A 13,984-nucleotide genomic window follows, 5' to 3' on the forward strand; every position below is an offset into this window, starting at 1 on the left:
CAAAGCCAGTCAGAAATGCATATTTTGCTTGCTCTGAGACTTTGTTGCCAAGAAAAGAAGCAAAGGTATAAGCGTCTTCATTTGGATGAACAAGAAGTTCCTTTTTATGACTTGCACGGATTGCTTAAAATGCCTTAAAATATATTATTTGTGATCTATATATAGGCGTTCATATTAGTAACATAGACTAAGGTATCTTCTATATATTGTCTGTTGCATTAATAAATTCAAATTTTAATCATCATTAAAGAGTTTTTGACATGATAGAGAATAATATATTACCTTACAAGATATACACTTCACTGTTCCACCCATCTTCTCAACTTAGCAAATCAGATATTGGTGTTGCCAGCCAATCAGAGAAGGAGCAGATATTATAAATGAGTTGCTGGCAACATGTGGAAAACCCAAGCCTGATTGAAAGCAAGTTTTATAAAAATAGAGGCTTGAATAGGCAACACTGCAAATAAACCCTTTTCTTTTCTAAGATATGGAGAGTCCATAATGTCATTCCAATTACTAGTGGGAATATCACTCCTGTCCAGCAGGAGGAGGCAAAGAGCACCACAGCAAAGCTGTTACATGTTGCTCCCCTACCCATAATCCCCAGTCATTCTCTTTGCCTCTGTCAATGGAGGAGGTGAAGTTTGGTGTCTGAAGAAAAAATGTATTATTTTTCGCTACAAGCAAGATTTGGGGTCTAGCTGTGTCCATGTCAATCTCTTCAGTAGCAAAGTGATGGCTTTTAAGCAGTTAGAAAGTTGTAAGGTAGTCCTTGCTTGGTTTTGTAACATATTTGCTGCCCTTGGTATAGAAAGTCAGAGTTGGTTACTCTGTTATTTCTTTTTCTACAGGCCTCTGTAAGGAGTCCTTTCATGCCTTGTGAGCTGTCTACCTGCTGGACAACTGGATTTAAAGGTAAGTGCGTTTCTCTTCTAGGTGTGGGAGACTTGCACTTAAGAGGTTCTCTCTACATTATATAATTGGGACTGAATCCTTGGTAGAGGATTTTTTTCAGGCAGTGAGCAGGCACTGATAATGTATTTGGCTAGAGACTTTAGGGTTAATCTCCTTTGTGGGTATGAAGGAGTTAACTTTATATTGTGGCTCATTTGTTTATCCCCTACTTCCCTGGTGGTCATTTTATTTACTAAACGCTGTGTGGCACTGGTAGAAAAAGATGTATGTTATCTTTGTCAATACGTTTTCAGGGAATTCTTTTCAGAGGGAGAACGGCTCACTTAGACTGAAAGTGTCAGTTTTCTGTTTCAGCCAGCTTTGAAGCACAAGCTTTACTTAGTGGCGCAGTTTCATTTTAGCCGGTCATGTGACTTCCCTCTTCCGCTTTTAGACTTGATCGGACCGGCAATTTCTCCTGACGTAATATTTTGGCTGAGAGATTTCTTATTCTCCAGAGGGGCAGGTAGGCACCTCAGTCCAATGCTGAGGTGTAGAGGTCATTAGTGAGAAGTGTATCTCTTTCTAATGACACGGTGAATCCACGGATCATCTTAATTACTGTTGGGAATATCACTTCTGACCATCAGAAAGAGGCAAAATACCACTCCCCTACCCACAATCCCCAGTCATTCTTTTTGCTTGTATCAGTTCCAAGGAGGGGTAAAGTTAGGTGTCTGATTCTTCAAGAGTTTGTTATTTTTAAAGCAGAACAGGTTTGTTCTGGTCTTTTTCTGGGGTTTAGCTGTAGTCCACTTCAGTATCTTCAGTAGAGCAATGGTGGCTTTTAAGCATTTGGGAACTTGTGGGGTATAATCCCCTCTGTACCTACCAAGTAGTTTGTTGCTGCCCTGTTTTTGATTGCCTGAGTAGGTTTACTCAGTCTTTTCTTCTATCCACAGGTCCATGTGAGGGATGGCGCCTCTCATACTTTGTGAGCTGCCCTGCTGCTGGGTAGATTGCTATGGAGGTAAGTGCTTTTGTTCTTTTCTGTAGGGATCAGAACGATTGGCACTTATGGGGTTAATTGGGACGTTATTCCTGCTTGTGTGCAGGTTTTTTCATTTTGGCAGTTTTTTCATGGGACACTGTTTAGAGGATCTTCTTTTTAGTTTTGTATGTTATTTCTTCCCGGTGGCTGTTTGCTGCGTATGCAGACTTGTGTTATGCCAGCCGGAAGGTTTGTGTTTACGCCCACGATAGGCGGGGCTTCTTTGGCGCATTTTTTTATCGCACGCTTTTTCTTCCAGCTCATCTCTGTGTTTGGTGTTGGCTGCACTAGCATGTGTATCGGGTCAGATCTTGTGGCAACGGCTGAGAGCTGAGTCGTATTTTTTCTCTGTCTGTTTTCTTCATTGGTTCAGGAGGACAGGTGAGCACCTCAGCAAGGCTTGCTGAGCTGAAGAGGTGCCTTTCAGGTGGAGTTTTCCTTAAAAGGGGGCTCGGATATAGTTTAATTCTGTTTTTTTTTTTGTTAAACCTTTTTTTCTTTTAAAGAGACAGTAACGTTTTTATTTTTGGGACATTTTTTTTAAATAATATTATTTTAGTTTTTTTTTTATTATTTGTAAAGATGGACCAAGAGGACTTGCAATCTGTTATTTGTCCCTTATGTTTAGATGCAAATGTGGAGCCTCCAATCCCTTTTTGTTCTTCATCTATTGAGAGAACTATGCATTAAAGGGCTAGGCTTTTTGATTCAGAGCTATCATTGTCTAAGGCAGATGTTGTTCAGGGGTCTCCTGTTCAAGCTATGCCGCAGCTTTCTTCCCAATCATCCCAATCTGTATCCTCTTCTCATGCAGTGCCCTGCATTTCGCCTCAGGTTGTTTTTTTCTTTGCAGGATATGGCTACTCACTTATCCTCTGCAGTATATGAGGCTTTGTCTGCTTTTCCTGTGTTGCAGGGGAAGCACAAAAGGAAGTATAAGGTTTCTGACTCTGTTGCAGTTATGTCTAGTGTATCTTCACATAAGTCTGAGGAAGAAGATACTTCTGTAGCGTCTGAAGGGGAAATTTAAGATTCTGATAGTGTAATTCCTTCTGCTGATCCTGAGGTTGTTTCTTTCATATTTAAGCTGGAGCGCCTCAGTTTGTTACTCAGGGAGGTTTTGGGTACTTTTGATGACTCCGATTCGACGGTCATAGTCACTCCCAAGAAAGCTAGTAAACTTAATAGGTTTTTTGATGTACCTTCTGTGGCGGAAGTTTTTCCTGTTACAGATCAGGTTTCAGAGATTATTTCACGGAAGAAGCCTGGAATTCCTTTTTCCCCTTCTCCCATTTTTAGGAAGATGTTTCCTAATGCGGATTCTGTTAAGGAGTCTTGGCAGACGGTTCCCAAGGTGGAGGGAGCAATTTCTACCTTGGCTAAGAGAACCACTATTCAGGATAGTTGTTCTTTTAAGGATCCCATGTATAAGAAATTGGAAGTTTTGTTTAAAAGGATGTATGTTCACCAGGGGTTTCAATGGCAGCCTGCTGTGTGTATTGCTACTGTTACCAGTGCAGTAGCTTATTGGTTTGATGCATTGTCTGATTCTATTCAGCAGGATACTCCTCTTAAGGAGATTCATGATAGAATCAAGGCTTTGAAGTTGGCCAATTCCTTTATTGCTGATGCTTCTTTACAGGTCATCAAGTTGGGAGCAAAGATTTCTGGCTTTGCTGTCCTGGCGCGCAGGGCCTTATGGTTAAAGTCCTGGTCTGCGGATGTTTCCTCTAAATCTAAGCTTTTGTCTATTCCTTGTAAGGGTAAGACTTTGTTTGGGCCAGGTTTGTTTGAGATTATTTCTGATGTCACGGGAGGGAAGGGACATTCTCTCCCTCAGGATAAAAGAAATAAACAGAAAGGTTGTCAGAGTAATTTTCGTTCCTTTCTTAACTACTCCGGTAAGTCTTTAGCCTTCTCCTCCTCCAAGCAGAATCAGTCCAAGCCTTCTTGGAAGTCCAATCAGTCCTGGATCAAGGGGAAGCAATCTAAGAAGCCTGTTGCTGACTCAGTCAGCATGAAGGGTCTGCCCCCGATCCTGGGATGGATCTTGTGGGGGGGCAGACTTTCTTTGTTCGCTCAGGCTTGGGTTCGGGATGTTCCAGATCCCTGGGTGATAGACATCGTGTCCCAGGGATACAAGCTAGAATTCAAGACTTTTCCTCCCAGGGAAGGTTTCTTCTCTCCAGGTTATCTGTAGACCAGTTAAAATGAAGGGCATTCTTAAGTTGTGTTCAGGATCTTTCTGACATGGGAGTGATCGTTCCTATTCCAGTTCAGGAGCAGAGGCTAGGTTTCTATTCCAATCTGTTTATCGTTCCCAAAAAGGAGGGAACTTTCAGACCCATTCTTGATCTCAAGTGTATAAACAAGTTTCTCAGAGTTCCGTCTTTCAAGATGGAAACTATTCAGTCAATTCTTCCTCTGATTCAAGAGGGTCAATTCATGACAACAGTAGATTTGAAGGATGCGTATCTACATATTCCCATCCACAGAGACCGTCACAGGTTTCTGAGATTTGATTTTCTAGACAAGCATTTTCAGTTTGTGGCCCTTCCTTTTGGTATTGTGATAGCTCCCAGAGTCTTCTCAAAGGTCCTGGGAGCATTGCTGGCAGTGCTCAGCTTGCAGGGGGTTGCGGTGGCACCTTATCTGGATGACATTCTAGTTCAGGCGCCGTCTTTTCAACTAGCAAGCTCCCACACAGAGTTGTTGCTTTTCTGCGCTCCCATGGTTGGAAGGTAAATTTAGGAAAAAGTTCCTTGATTCCGGCTACAAGAGTGGTATTTTTGGGGACCATTATAGATTCTCTAGAGATGAAGATTTTTTTGAAAGAAGCAAGGAAATAAAAAATGTTCAATTTGTGCCTTGCTCTTCAGTACTCTCCTCGGCCGTCGGTGGCTCCGTGTATGGAGGTTATTGGTCTGATGGTTTCAGTCATGGACATCATTCCGTTTGCTTGGTTCCATCTCAGGCCTCTGCAGTTATGCATGCTCAGTCTATGGACTCGGGAGGAATCGGTTCTTCCCATAAATATTCTAGAGCTGCGGGCAATCTTCAATGCTCTTCTGGCCTGGCCTCTGTTAGCTTCAGTCCAGTTTATCAGGTTTCAGTCGGACAACATAAGAGCAAGGAAATAAAAAATGTTCAATTTGTGCCTTGATCTTCAGTACTCTCCTCGGCCGTCGGTGGCTCCGTGTATGGAGGTTATTGGTCTGATGGTTTCAGTCATGGACATCATTCCGTTTGCTCGGTTCCATCTCAGGCCTCTGCAGTTATGCATGCTCAGGCAGTGAAATGGGGATTATGCGGATCTGTCTCCAAAGATTGTTCTAGATCAGGCTGCAAGAGATTCTCTTCTGTGGTGGTTGTCTCAGGATCTTCTCTCCCAGGGAACCTGTTTTTGCAGGCCTACCTGGGTGTTCATGACAACGGGTGCCAGTCTGCTGGGTTGGGGAGCTGTTTGGGGTTCGCTGAAGGCTCAGGGTCTATGGACTCGGGAGGAATCGGTTCTTCCCATAAATATTCTAGAGCTGCGGGCAATCTTCAATGCTCTTCTGGCCTGGCCTCTGTTAGCTTCAGTCCAGTTTATCAGGTTTCAGTCGGACAACATAACGTCAGTGGCTTACATCAATCATCAGAAAGGAACTCAGAGTTCCTTGGCCATGACAGAGGTAGCCAAGATTATTCTGTGGGCTTAAATAAGATATGGCGTAAATATCTGTATTGGTGTGAATCTAGGGTATACTCTTGGAGTAGAGTTAGAATTCCTAGGATTTTGTCTTTTCTCCAGGAGGATCCGGAGAAGGGTTTATCTGCTGGTACCCTGAAGGGGCAAATTTCTGCTTTATCTTTTTTGTTGCACAAGCGTCTGGCGGATGTGCCAGATGTTCAGTCTTTCTGTCAGGCCCTGGTTAGAATCCGGCCTTCGTTTAAGTTTGTGACTCCTCCTTGGAGTCTTAATCTAGTTCTTAGAGTTCTTCAACAGACTCTATTTGAGCCTATGCATTCTTTGGATATTAATTTGTTATCCTGGAAGGTTTTGTTTTTGGTTGCTATCTCTTCGGCTCGAAGAGTTTCGAAGCTTTCAGCGTTGCAGTGTGAATCTCCTTTCTTTATTTTTCATTCGGATAAGGTAGTACTGCGTACTGCCCTAGATTTCCTTCCCAAGGTTGTTTCAGATAAGAATATTAATCAAGAGATTGTTGTTCCTTCTTTGTGTCCTCATCCTTCTTCTCAGAAGGAACGTTTGTTGCACAACCTGGATGTTGTTCGTGCATTGAAATATTATTTGCAGGCGACTAAGGATTTTCGCCAGTCTTCTTCTTTATTTGTTGTTTTTTCTGGGAAGCGTAAGGGACAGAAAGCTAGGGCTACTTCTCTTTCTTGTGTTATTCGCTTGGCATATGAGACTGCTGGACAGCAGCCTCCTGAGATAATCACGGCTCATTCCACGATATTGTACCAAAATACTATCAGATATATATATATATAGAAATATTAATATTTCCCATTCCAATATTCTTCACATAGAAGAAAATGTTCTATTTACTCATAAATACATATTTCATGTTGGGTTAGTGCACTTAAGAGAATGAGATTTGGTTTGCACGCAAGTAAGGATGTCAGTGGAGTTAAAGGGATACTAAATCCAAAATGTTTCTTTCATTCAGATATAGCGTGCAATTATAAGCAACTTTCTAATTTACTCTTAACAATTTTTCTTTGTTTTCTTGTTATCTTTATTTTAAAAGCAGGAATGTAAAGCTTAGGAGCCAGACCATTTTTGGTTCAGAACCTGAGTTATGCTTGCTTATTGATTGGCTAAATGTAGTGACCAATAAGCTAGCGCTAGTAAAGGTTCTGAACCAAAAATGGGCCAGCTCCTAAGCTTTACATTCCTGCTTTTAAAATAAAGATAGCAAGAGAACGAAGAAAAATTTATAGTAGGAGTAAATTAGAAAGTTACTTTAAATTGCATGCTCTATCTGAATAATGAAAGAAAATATTTGGGTTTAGCAACCCATGAGCGGGAGCAATAAATATCGCTACACTCGTAACGTAATCTAACCTTTACTGAGGAAAGGGTAGAAGTTATTTGATTCTTTTGGTTTAGTATTTTCTCATTTGTAGGATTGTGTATGGCCTTCCCAAGCGTTTAAGAGAAAAGGCCTTCAGGTTCACAGAAGCTGCTTGCTATTTGGTGTTTCCATGAGATGATCCTGGTTTGGTCTTGCAAATCTATTATTATTCATTTGCAAGCTATAATTTGGATTTCATTGAAGGTTTTAGGTGAGATTCAGTACTTTCCACCAGCAAGTAGTTCTACTGATTGTATAAAGTATCTTTCTAAATCCAAAAATGTAGTGTTTGCACTCTCTCATAATCTCTGAAAGATGCAAATATATATTTTTGTAATATTCCCATAGGGGGGTATACACTGGTTTCTTACGGCTAGATTTAGAGTTGGGCGGTAGCCGTGAAAACCAGCGTTAGAGGCTCCTAACGCTGGTTTTTACCGCCCTCTGGTATTTAGAGTCAGTCAGGAAAGGGTCTAACGCTCACTTTGCAGCCACGACTTTTCCATACCGCAGATCCCCTTACATCAATTGCGTATCCTATCTTTTCAATGGGATCTTTCTAACGCCGGTATTTAGAGTCGTGGCTGAAGTGAGCGTTAGAAATCTAACGACAAAACTCCAGCCGCAGAAAAAAAACAGGAGTTAAGAGATTTCAGGGCTAACGCCGGTTTATAAAGCTCTTAACTACTGTGCTCTAAAGTACACTAACACCCATAAACTACCTATGTACCCCTAAACCGAGGTCCCCCCACATCGCCGCCACTCGATTAAATTTTTTAACCCCTAATCTGCCGCTCCGTACACTGCCGCCAGCTAAATTATCCCTATGTACCCCTAATCTGCTGCCCCTAATACCGCCGACACCTATATTATATTTATTAACCCCTAATCTGCCCCCCCAACGTCGCCGCCACCTACCTACACTTATTAACCCCTAATCTGCCGAGCGGACCTCACCACTACTATAATAAAGTTATTAACCCCTAATCCGCCTCACTCCCGCCTCAATAACCCTATAATAAATCGTATTAACCCCTAATCTGCCCTCCCTAACATCGCCGACACCTAACTTCAAGCATTAACCCCTAATCTGCCGACCGGAGCTCACCGCTATTCTAATAAATGTATTAACCCCTAAAGCTAATTCTAACCCTAACCCTAACACCCCCCTAAGTTAAATATAATTTAAATCTAACGAAATAAATTAACTATTATTAAATAAATGAATCCTATTTAAAGCTAAATACTTACCTGTAAAATAAACCCTAATATAGCTACAATATAAATTATAATTATTTTGCTGCTATTTTAGGATTAATAGTTATTTTACTGGCAACTTTGTAATTATTTTAACCAGGTACAATAGCTATTAAATAGTTAATAACTATTTAATAGTTACCTAGTTAAAATAATTACAAAATTACCTGTAAAATAAATCCTAACCTAAGTTACAATTAAACCTAACACTACACTATCAATAAATAAATTAAATAAAAATACCTACAATTAAACCTAACACTACACTATCAATAAATGAATTAAATACAATACCTACAAATAAATACATTTAAATAAACTAACTAAAGTACAAAAAATAAAAAAGAACTAAGTTACAAAAAATAATATTTTTTTTTACAAACATTAGAAAAATATTACAACAATTTTAAACTAATTACACCTACTCTAAGCCCCCTAATAAAATAACAAAGCCCCCAAAATAAAAAAAATGCCCTACCCTATTCTAAATTAAAAAAGTTCAAAGCTCTTTTACCTTACCAGCCCTTAAAAGGGCCCTTTGTGGGGCATGCCCCAAAGAATTCAGCTCTTTTGCCTGTAAAAGAAAAATACAAACCCCCCCCAACATTAAAACCCACCACCCACATACCCCTAATCTAACCCAAACCCCCCTTAAATAAACCTAACACTACCCCCCTGAAGATCATCCTACCTTGTCTTCACCACTCCGGGTATCACACCGATCCGTCCTGGCTCCGAAGTCTTCATCCAAGCCCAAGCAGGGGCTGGCGATCCATAATCCGGCTGAAGTCTTCTATCAAGCGTCGGCTGAAGAGGTCCAGAAGAGGCTCCAAAGTCTTCATCCTATCCGGGAAGAAGAGGCGATCCGGACTGGCAACCATCTTGATCCAAGCGGCATCTTCTATTTTCATCCGATGACGAACAGCTCCATCCTGAAGACCTCCAGCGCGGATCTATCCTCTTCTTCCGACGTCCAACTGAAGAATGAAGGTTCCTTTAAGGGACGTCATCCAAGATGGCGTCCCTCGAATTCCGATTGACTGATAGGATTCTATCAGCCAATCGGAATTAAGGTAGGAAAATTCTAATTGGCTGATGGAATCAGCCAATCAGATTCAAGTTCAATCCGATTGGCTGATCCAATCAGCCAATCAGATTGAGCTCGCATTCTATTGGCTGTTCTGATCAGGGTAGGGCATTTTTTTATTTTGGGGGGCTTTGTTATTTTATTAGAGGGCTTAGAGTAGGTGTAATTAGTTTAAAATTGTTGTAATATTTTTCTAATGTTTGTAAATATTTTTGTATTTTTTGTAACTTAGTTCTTTTTTATTTTTTGTACTAGTTAGTTTATTTAAATGTATTTATTTGTAGGTATTGTATTTAATGTATTTATTGATAGTGTAGTGTTAGGTTTAATTGTAGGTAATTGTAGGTATTTTATTTAATTTATTTATTGATAGTGTAGTGCTAGGTTTAATTGTAATTTAGGTTAGGATTTATTTTACAGGTAATTTTGTAATTATTTTAACTAGGTAACTATTAAATAGTTATTAACTGTTTAATAGCTATTGTACCTGGTTAAAATAATTACAAAGTTACCTGTAAAATAAATCCTAACCTAAATTACAATTAAACCTAGCACTACACTATCAATAAATAAATTAAATAAAATACCTACAATTACCTACAATTAAAAAATAATTTATATTGTAGCTATATTAGGGTTTATTTTACAGGTAAGTATTTAGCTTTAACTAGGAATAATTTATTTAATTAATTATATTTAACTTAGGGGGGTGTTAGTGTTAGGGTTAGAATTAGCTTTAGGGGTTAATACATTTATTATAGTAGCGGTGCGATCCGGTCGGCTGATTAGGGGTTAATGTTTGAAGTTAGGTGTCGGCGATGTTAGGGAGGGCAGATTAGGGGTTAATACTATTTATTATAGGGTTATTGAGGCGGGAGTGAGGCGGATTGGAGTTAATACATTTATTATAGTAGCGGTGCGGTTCGGTCGGCAGATTAGGGGTTAATTATTGTAGGTAGGTGGAGGCGACGTTGTGGGGGGCAGATTAGGGGTTAATAAATATAATATAGGGGTCGGCGGTGTTAGGGGCAGCAGATTAGGGGTACATAGGTATAATGTAGGTAACGGCGGTATACGGAGTGGCAGATTAGGGGTTAATAATAATATGCAGGTGTCAGCGATAGCGGGGTCGGCAGATTAGGGGTTAATAAGTGTAAGGTTAGGGGTGTTTAGACTCGGGGTACATGTTAGAGTGTTAGGTGCAGACTTAGGAAGTGTTTCCCCATAGAAAACAATGTAGCTGCGTTAGGAGCTGAACGCTGCTTTTTTGCAGGGTTTTTTTCAGCTCAAACAGCCCCATTGTTTTCTATGGGGGAATCGTGCACGAGCACGTTTTTGAAGCTGGCCGCTTCCGTAAGCACCGCTGGTATCGAGAGTTGCAGTGGCGTTAAATATGCTCTACGCTCCCTTTTTTGGAGCCTAACGCAGCCATTCTGTGAACTCTAAATACCAGCGGTATTTAAAAGGTCAGGGGGAAAAAAGCATGCGTAGCTAACGCACTCCTTTGGCCGCAGAACTCTAAATCTAGCCGTTTGTTTGTAGCTGAATGTCATCTAGATAGTCATTTTCTCCTTTAGGTTTCTTGAAAGGGAAGAAGTATCAAGGTTTTGTGTTGCAAATCAGACTCAAATAAGACCTATGCCTTGTAATCTTGTATTTCAAGGAAGGTAGGAATCTGAATTCTCTGGGTTTTGTAATGTCAGATCTAAAAGGAAGATTACATTGCTCTTGCAGTTTCATATTATCAAAACATACTACTTCTCTTTGAGGTAGGGAACTTCCTTGAAGGGACAGAAAACATCAATTTCTGTTGTGTTGCTATAGAATAACTTATTAGCCAAGTCTTCTTTCTATTTGTATCTTTATTTGGAAAAGCAGGAATGTAAGCTTAGGAGCCAGCCCATTTTTGGTTCAGAGCACCGGGTAGCGCCTGCTGATTGCTGGCTACATTTAAAAAATAAAGATAGGAAGAGAATGAAGAAAAATTGATAATAGGAGTAAATTAGAAAGATGCTTAAAATTGCCTGCTCTCCCATTAACATCATTTTTACTGCAATTACTTTTTAATAGCACATTCAAATGGAGGACATTTTAAGTACAATGTCACTTTAAGGGGAAAAAAGCCCTTTTATTTTCTATCCTGTGATGTACTTTCAAAGATTTAGGGTTAAAAGCTATTTTTCATCTTTATAATGGTTCCTTTAAATTCTGCTTAAAATCTGTCATAATCCTTTGTGAAAGTAAGGTGCTGTTTTTCATTGGAGTTTATCTTTATATTTTAGAAAATTTGCATGCAAACTAAGAGTGCATTCACCAAAATAAACGCTTTAAAATGTCATAATGATAAAAAAAATAGAAGCACAAGACCCCCAGGGATGTGGAAGGTGCTATGTACTGTATTATTTTATTAAACAGTTTTCCTTTATATATTCTGTTAAGAAAGTTGAATAATTCCCATGCACACATTCCAAATGTATTTTTCTCTTTCATTTCTTTATCTCTGTAGGGGCATCTTCACATAGCACAGGTGCCACAAGGAGAGCAAGTCCAGATTACACAGGACAGCGAGGTATGGTTTTTTTTTTCTTTCAATAAATTATCTAAAACAAACTAATTTATGCTGCATGCAGCACTGAAATCTAAGTAATCTCCTCTTCTGGATTATTACATAATATAGGGGTGACCTTGTATCATTTTACAACTGCTTTGTAGTAGAATGTGGGGTGTTTCCTACGTACTGGCTGCTCTTTAGTTACATAGAGGGCAAATTTGTATTTTTTCATTGATTTTTATAGTTCACATGATTTGCCACCAGTTTGGCAGTAAGTGTGCACAAGTATCCTTCACTTGGTGTGAACATTGAAAAAATAAATAAACTGCTGAAATATGATTGAAGGCTCATTTTCTGAGCCCCACCTCCTTATCACCTTATCACAAAGCCAAACTTTCTATTATAGCTTGTCAATACTGAAGCTGGAAACATAAAGATTTAACTGCTTATGAATTTTTGAAACATTATATACTGTGCTACCTTATGTAATACATAAATAATATGAGAAATATTGCAGTACTACATATAGAAATATTCCTGTTAATTCTGATTGTTATATACAGTAAAACCCCTGTATCCGCGATTTCAGTTACAGCGGTTTCAGTTATCCATGGTTGGAGGTTCATAAGTAAACATTCATCATTTTAATTGTGCACCATTCTTCGTAATGCGATGAAATCTTGTGTGGTACCTCCTGGGATGTTAATCACCCCTTTGTCCACCGTATTCACGCTTTATATGCTACTCAGCTGTTAGTCACTTAGTAGCCATCTTGATTATCAGATCAACTCTCACAGTGACACAGTTCTTGTGTTCAAGTAACCCTTATTTTGCTCAATTCACATATTCACATTCAATTCACATTTTATTATTATAATTGTTATTAGTTATTGTTGTTAATGTCTTATTGGGCCTAATGTATGAATTAAACTTTATCATAAGTTTCCACCACCTGATCCCTTCCTGATCCCTCCCAAACAGCTCTCTTCACTCCCTCACCCCCAACTGGTCACCACCACCTTAGATACTGGCAGACAGTCTGCCAATATGAAGAGTTAAGGCAATTTTTTTATTATTATTATATTTTTTTATATTTGCTGCAGTGTAGGATCCCCCCATATCCCCAACCTCCCTGATCCCTCCCAAACAGCTCTCTAACCCTTCCCCCTCTAACTAGTGTCCGCCATCTTAGGTACTTGAAGCTGTCTGCCATTACCTATAAAACACTTTTTTATATATATTTTTTAATTTTTATATTTTTGTAAAAACAATTCTGTAGTGTAGTGTTCTCCCCCCTCCCACAATCATTAGTTAGGGATCCCCCATCCCACCTTTTTTCTGTATTGTAGCTCCCCATCCCTCCCTCTCCCTTTATTTTTTTTTCAGCATTGTAGGGCCCTCCCCCTTCCTCTCCCTCCCCCCTCCGCTGCTGGACAACCCACTCGCCTCTAGGATTCCCTCCCATACCTCCAGCCGGCAACAGCAGATTATCATTACAGACGGTGACACACACACAGCCGAGCCTGCTGGAGCTTCCTGCAGCTCCGACTTATATATACATTGTGTGGTATGATCAGCAAAGTACCGCACAAAGTATATATACGGGTTAAGGGGTTAAACAGCTTTCAAATTTATGTATCTGTTATCATATTTTCATCATTCTCTTGGTATCCTTTAATACCAGCAATGCACTACTGCGAGTTAGTGACAACAAGCATATATGTGCAGCCACCAAACAGCAGGTATCTCCCAGCAGTGCACTGAGTCTCCTGTATGATTTTCAATAAACTAAACCAATTAAAAAAAGCAAATTAGAAAACAGAAATAAATAGGAAACTTGTTAGAAATTCCTCTGAATCATGAACGTGTAATATTGACTTTACTGTTGCATTAATTCAGAATTTTCAAATGTATTTTGTATTTTAATTTTTGCTTTCATAGCAAAACCTACTTCTCTTATTATTATAATAATTACTGTGTTTTTTGATTAACATAGCCATGTTTTGGTTTGTCATAATTTTGTATTTATGCTTCAGTTTTTTATACCTTAATTAAAACTG

The 13,984-nt window shown here is 39.4% G+C and overlaps 1 protein-coding gene across 1 annotated transcript in view; it reads left to right on the top strand.

Moving 5' to 3' along the window:
• BANP (BTG3 associated nuclear protein) overlaps positions 1-13,984 on the top strand; it is a 1,088,809-nt gene that overhangs the window by 747,151 nt on the left and 327,674 nt on the right. The window contains exon 10 of the mRNA XM_053701244.1: positions 11,880-11,942. Coding sequence (XP_053557219.1) covers positions 11,880-11,942 — 63 coding nt within the window. The remainder of the gene's footprint in view (positions 1-11,879; positions 11,943-13,984) is intronic.

Source organism: Bombina bombina, chromosome 1, assembly GCF_027579735.1.
Source record: "Bombina bombina isolate aBomBom1 chromosome 1, aBomBom1.pri, whole genome shotgun sequence".
Classification (NCBI taxonomy): domain Eukaryota; kingdom Metazoa; phylum Chordata; class Amphibia; order Anura; family Bombinatoridae; genus Bombina; species Bombina bombina.